Source organism: Bos grunniens, chromosome 8 (assembly GCF_055505025.1).
Source record: "Bos grunniens cultivar Pamir isolate PY7600 chromosome 8, Bosgru_T2T1.0, whole genome shotgun sequence".
Taxonomy (NCBI): Eukaryota; Metazoa; Chordata; class Mammalia; order Artiodactyla; family Bovidae; genus Bos; species Bos grunniens.
The window spans coordinates 57910104-57916103 of NC_141172.1; the positions used below are offsets into that span (position 1 = coordinate 57910104).

The window sequence follows — 6000 nt, forward strand, 5'->3', positions numbered from 1 at the left end:
TGTGCTGGAAACCAGGCTTCTTGGGAGCAGTTCCTCAGAGCTATGAGAGGCTGTCTCCTGGGTTACAGTCTTTAGCTTGACTCAAATAAAACTGTTCTCTATTCTAATCTTACTTTAGATTGGTTATTGATCATTTATGGCAACAAAAGAAAATTTTAACACAGCATATACTGTGTACTACTCTAAGCATATAAATGTTTTCTTCATTTAATCTTCAAAACAACTCTATGTGCTAAGTAATAATATTATCCCCATTTTACAGGTGAGAGAATTTAGGCACTGAGTCTTTTGAGACTCCACAGGTAAGAAGTGGCAGAGCTAGGATTTAAATAAGGCAGCTTGATGCTAGAATACATGTCCTCATCCACAATGCCTGAAGGTAATTCTGATCTTAGGAATCAAGACAAAAGGGGATCACTCAGGTTTCACTGAATGAAGTTTGAGTTGTCTAGTGGGGGCAATGTTTTGGCCCTGAATTCAGACAGACTGTTGTTAGGTATGTGGGGGATGGGAGTTCTTTGTTCTGTGATGCAGTGATGACCTCAGGAGGGTAAACTGCCACTAGGCTGAGGAAAATGGAATGGCTGCCAGAGGACCTGCGTGGGTCTGAGGGGGTCGTGGGGCTTCTCTGGAACCAGCTGACCTATGCCCTAGCCTGCAGACACTGTGGCAGCAGCTGCCTCCAGAGTCCAGGGAATCTGATAACACTGTTTTTGTTCATGGTTTGGCAGATCCAGAGGTGGTGGCAGCTTGGGACATGGCAGCAGCTTCAGCCCTGGTACTCTGGGGACAAGATGCGAGGCAAGGTGAATGACACAGCAGTGCAGCTGGGTTAAACGATTCACCACATGAGTTCAGGGGAGGAGTCATAGACATCAATGTGGGCCCAAAGAAGTGACCACATAAGCCTTAAGCGTGAGGCCGGGTGAGTTTTACCGTTAACACAACATTTGAAGCCGTGCTCACTGACCCTAGATGTTGAGTTATGTAAGGAAATGCTGGTCTTCAAATGTGGCTGGGTAATGGCCATTAACACCAGATGGGTAAGGGACTGTTGTCCCCAGACGTGGGCCCCAGTGAGTGACTGTCCACTCTGGGTGTAGACCAGAGACTGAGGCCTTCATGATACACACTCTGTGTCTCTGGAAAGCCTTCACACCTGACTGTATCTTTCTCCCCTCCCCAGGGCCTACCACTTCTGTACCGTGTGGCTTTCCTTGATCACCTGTGGAAGCAGAAGTCAGAGGAGGAAGAGGAGGCATTTCTGGATCCACTGAAGACATGTTCTCTTCCTAAAGAAGCTCCTATTGGAGAGCAAGTCACTACAGCCCCATCTCAGCCATCTTGTAATTCTGAAGGCCTCCATAAGGCCCCAGGGACACTAGAGCAAGGACTCACACAGGCCCCAAACCCTCCCCGATCCTTTCCCACCTTTCAGATCTTGACCAACCTGCCTGTGAGGCACACGACAACATCAGGGAGCCGCCCACAGGAGAGAAAAAGCCAGTTCTTCTGGGGTCTGCCCTCTCTGCACAGTGAGTCCTTGGAGGCCATCTTCCTGAGCTCAGGTGGCCTTTCTCCCTTGAAGCTATCTGTTAGTCCTTCTGTCTTCTTTAACAAGCTTGCCTTCCTGCCTAGATCCCCAGTATTGCTGCTTCCCTGGTATGGCTTCCCAACCCCACTTCCCACCCAGGAAGCCCATACTACAGAGGATCTGGAAAGGATGGCCTCTGATCCTCAACAACTTCCCTCTCCATCTTCCCCTCCTGTCCCATCACTTCCCCTTCATCTTAACCCCTTTCCCATGGACCGTAAGACAGTCCTATCTGGCACTGAGGCAAATACACAGTGGCTTACGCGGCAGAGAGAGATCCCTTGGGTCTCCGGGGATCAAGCTCTGCACCAACAGCCTAACTTTCAAAGAACCAGACCCTCCAAGCTCTTCTATTCATCTGAGGTCTGGTGGAAGGTGCCATGTGATCCTAGTCTCCAACAACACTTTCCAGACTCACTCTCTGCCTCCCTAGCAGAGAATCCCTCTAGTCTCCTGGGAGCCCTAACTAGGTCTGAGGCCCCATGGCAGACCATGGGGCAAAAGGAGGACCCCAAAATCCCTGAGCCAGCAATGCCAGCTACCAGCCTAACCCAAGCTTCTCTGCCAGAATGCCAGGGAGTCAGCCCTCTTGGAGGCCCTTCTGGATCTGAGGCCCTCTGGGAAACCATGAGGCAAAGAGAGAAGCCTCAGATCCCTGAGCCTGCCATCTTGGTCCCTTGCCAATCCGTAGCCCCCTTGATAGAGCCTCAAGGAACTAACACCCTGGGAGTTCCACCTGCAGATAAGACTCAATGGGGAACCACAGGACATAAAGAGAGTACTCAAGCCTTTCAGCCCCCAATGCCAGCCCCCTGCCAGCCTCTAGACCCTCTGTCAGAAGCCCAGGAAATCAGCCCTGAAGGAGGACCTTCTGCAACCAAGGATTTCTGGGGATCCTTGGGACACAGAGCTAACCCTATGGCCTCTGGGTCTCCAGTGTCAGCCCTCTGCCCTTCCCCACATCCCCTGCCAGAACTCTTGGGAGGCAGACTCTTGGGAGAGTCATCTGGATATGAGCCCCAGTGGAGATACAGAGAAAATTCAACAAAATCTTGGGCCTCGGAGCCTCCAGCCTTTGACCTTGACCCAGGACTCCATGGAACCAGATCTACTTGTGTTCCTTCAGAATCTGAGACTCCAAGGAAGGGCATGGAGAGTAAAGAAAATCTCTGTGTCTCTGCAGACCCAGTTTCACCTCCCAGCTTCCCCTCAGCTTCTCTGGAGTCCATAGGCACAGGTGTCCAGGCAGTCTTGTCTGACTCCAACACTTTGAGGGGGGCCATAAGGCAGAGAGAGAACCTCTGGACTTCAGAGTCCCCAGCCCCTGGCCACAGCCTATCTCTTGCTCCTGTTCTAGAACACCACAGAATCAGTCCTGTGGGAGGCCTCACTGGGTCAGAAACTGCATGGAAGGACACTAATCACCCCAGGAATTCCTGGGCTTCTGAATCCCCATCTCTGGCCTTCAGCACACCCCCAGTTCCTGTACTGGATTCCCTCAGAGCTAGCCCTATGGGAGTCCCATTTGAATCTGAAGCTAGACGTGGGGACTTAGGAGGGAGAAAGGACTCCCGGACCTCAGAGCTCCCGGACTGCAGCTTACCCCAAGACCCACATGGAGCCAACTCCTTGGGAGTCCAGCCTGACTCTAAGCCTATTTGGGGGGATGTGGAGCAGAAAGAAATCTGTTGGGTTCCTGCGTCCCCAGTGTGGAGCCCCAGCCCACTCCCAAACTCTGTGTCCAAGTGTCACACGAGTGAGCCTATTGGAGACAAACCTGACTATAAGCCTGAGGAGGAAACAGTGAAACATACAGAGAACTGCAGGACCACTGAACTCCCAGCCGCAACTCCCAGGTTCTCTGCTCTTCTACCAGATCCACACATTGACCTTGAGTTTGTGAGAAGGAATATGCAACATCTCAGAGGGATCCTCCAGGACCCCAACCCTCCAGCAGTGGATCACCTACAGCCAATACCCTGGCCTCCTGCCCAAGCTCAAGCTGTGAAGATTGAGTCCAACCAACCTGGCCTACCCAAGGGAGGGCTGTTAACAGGGGCTAACACAGAGACTCCATCCTCCCAGGGTGAGGCTATCCCAAAGGTACCCACCTACTCTGGGATCCGGCCCTGGCACTGGAGTAAGGAGCTGGAACTCAGGCTGGAGAAACTACAGCAGAGCCCTGCTTCCAGATCTCCAAGTCAGTCATTCAGCAGCTCCCTTATCCTGAGCTCCACAACTCAAGCCACCCGGAAACTCTCTTCTTGCCCACCACAGCAGACTCATCCCCCAAGTCTGTGGCCGCACTCTTCAAGCTGTCATCCCCCTAAAGCTCAGAGCACAGTGACTCAGCCTGTCCAGGTCCCCTACTGTTATCACTCCCACTTCTCTTTCCAACCTCAGACACAAAAGTCTGGCAGGGCAGAACAAGGGTCTCGGAAAGAGCAAAGCAAGCAAGCAAAGACAGTGCACCAGATCTCACCCCAAGAGTCATGTGTTCACATGGAGGCTGGTGAGAACTGCCTGGGCCAGGAAGAGCCCTCAAACCCTGTGGTTCTAGCCTCAGGCAGGAGACAAGACAAAGCTTCAACCCTATCTTCAGCCAAAAAGAGAGCCAGCCCCAGGAAACCCAAAGGAGGAGACTATGGAGAAGCAGATTCAAGTTTGGGGTCATTCACAGTTACAGAGGAAAGCCACCCAGCTCAGGCCAGATTAGCAGAGAACCTTGTCAGTAGACTTTCACGAGGATCTCAGCAGAGCAACCAGTGCTCTCCACACACTGCTTTCTACCCCCAGCCTCACTCCAAGTATTTAAGTTCCCAAGGTCAGAGAGGGGCAAGGCTGGGAACTCCTGACATTCTGTCCCCTAGGCACTGTAAGCCCTGCCCTTGGGCATGGAAGCATCTTTCCTCCTCACCTCCCGCTCCCCTTACCAGCAGTCTCCAAAGGATATTAGCCAAGTTTCTGGGTACCCATGGATCCATGCCCACCAAATCCATCAGCAGAAGAAAGCCTGGTAGTACTGGCACCCAATATAAGTATCCCAAGAAATGAAGCCCAATCAGTTGGGAGGCGGGGAGACAAAGGAAATGCTAATAAACTAGCTGAACTAGAAAAGTTCCACTCACGTCTTTTTTTGGAGTCTTGGGTACTGGGAATGTCAATTCCCTATGCTGCTGCAGCTGTTACATCCTCAGGATCAGGGTCCCACATGTAGAGAGCTTGGGATTCTATAGGCTTAACTTTCTTTTCTAGCTATTCACATATGATCAACCTGGAGTCCTCTACAGGGTGAGACTGTTAAGGCCAGGAAAGCACAGCCCAGTGTTGCCCTTGAGAAAAAAACTGCAGGAAGTCAACAGAAGAAAAATATACACAGGAGCACAACTGATCTGAGGCTAGGCAGCTGTTATTGGTCCTAGGCATGATCGCCTTCTTTACTTGATCCACAAATCTACCTTTCTAGCCAGTTCTTGTCAGCCCTCTGCTCTTTCTCAGGTTTAGCTCATGCATCCCAAGGTCACAAAAGTTTATCCCTTTTCTATCATATCGTATACCCATTTTTTGACTGCAGTTTGTAATACTGTTATTACTTTTCTACTGCTGCCATAACAAATTACCACAACACAAAGTTCGTTAAGTCTGATATATGTCTCACAGGGCTAAAATCAAGAGGTTGGTAGGGCCATATTTCTTTGTGGGCACTGGGTGTAGGGTTCATTCCTTGTCTTTCCCAGCTTCTAGAGGCTGCCCTCATTCCTCAGCTATTGGCCCTCCTCCTCCATCTTCAAAGCTAGCAAAAGAAAGTTAACTTTTCCTATTATGTCACTTTTTCTTCCCTCTCCCACTTTTAAGGATACTTTTAATTAAATTGGGCCCATCCTGACAATCCAAGATACTCTTCCCATCTTAGAGTCAGTTGCTTAGCAACCTTAATGCCATTTGCAACTTTCTTTGGCCATATAGCATAACATTCATAGGTGCCAAGGATTAGGATGTGGACATTGGGGGTGGGGGGCACGCCGGGTCCAGAATGGCATTATCCTGCCTATCACAGATATTCATTCAACCTGTTACATTTGCTGCAAATATTTTCTCCCAATTTATGTAGCTTATTTTCTAATTTTAAGGTGATTTTTACCATGCCAGAGTTTAAATCTACCATTTTTCTTTATGGCTTCTAAAACACTTTATTCTAGCACTTTCATGGACGTATACTTGTTTACTTGTTTACTTATGGCTGTGCCTTGCATGTGCAATTTTAGTTCCCCAACTAGAGATCAAACCTGTGCCCTCCTCAGGGGAAAGGGTGCAATCCTAATCACTGGACCACCAAGGAATTTCCACAGATGTACATTTAGATTATTAATGTAACTTTTGAGTAGGGAATGGAGGGAATCTGATTC

The 6000-nt window shown here is 49.8% G+C and overlaps 1 protein-coding gene across 1 annotated transcript; it reads left to right on the forward strand.

Annotated features, from left to right (window-relative positions):
* The first annotated feature begins 575 nt into the window (after window positions 1-575).
* On the forward strand, window positions 576-4711 carry SPATA31G1 (SPATA31 subfamily G member 1). Its single transcript, XM_086415733.1, has 2 exons — window positions 576-806; window positions 1187-4711. The coding sequence occupies exons 1-2, from the start codon at window positions 576-578 to the stop codon at window positions 4646-4648; spliced, it is 3693 nt and encodes a 1230-aa protein (XP_086271859.1). The 3' UTR covers window positions 4649-4711.
* Window positions 4712-6000: the final 1289 nt, after the last annotated feature.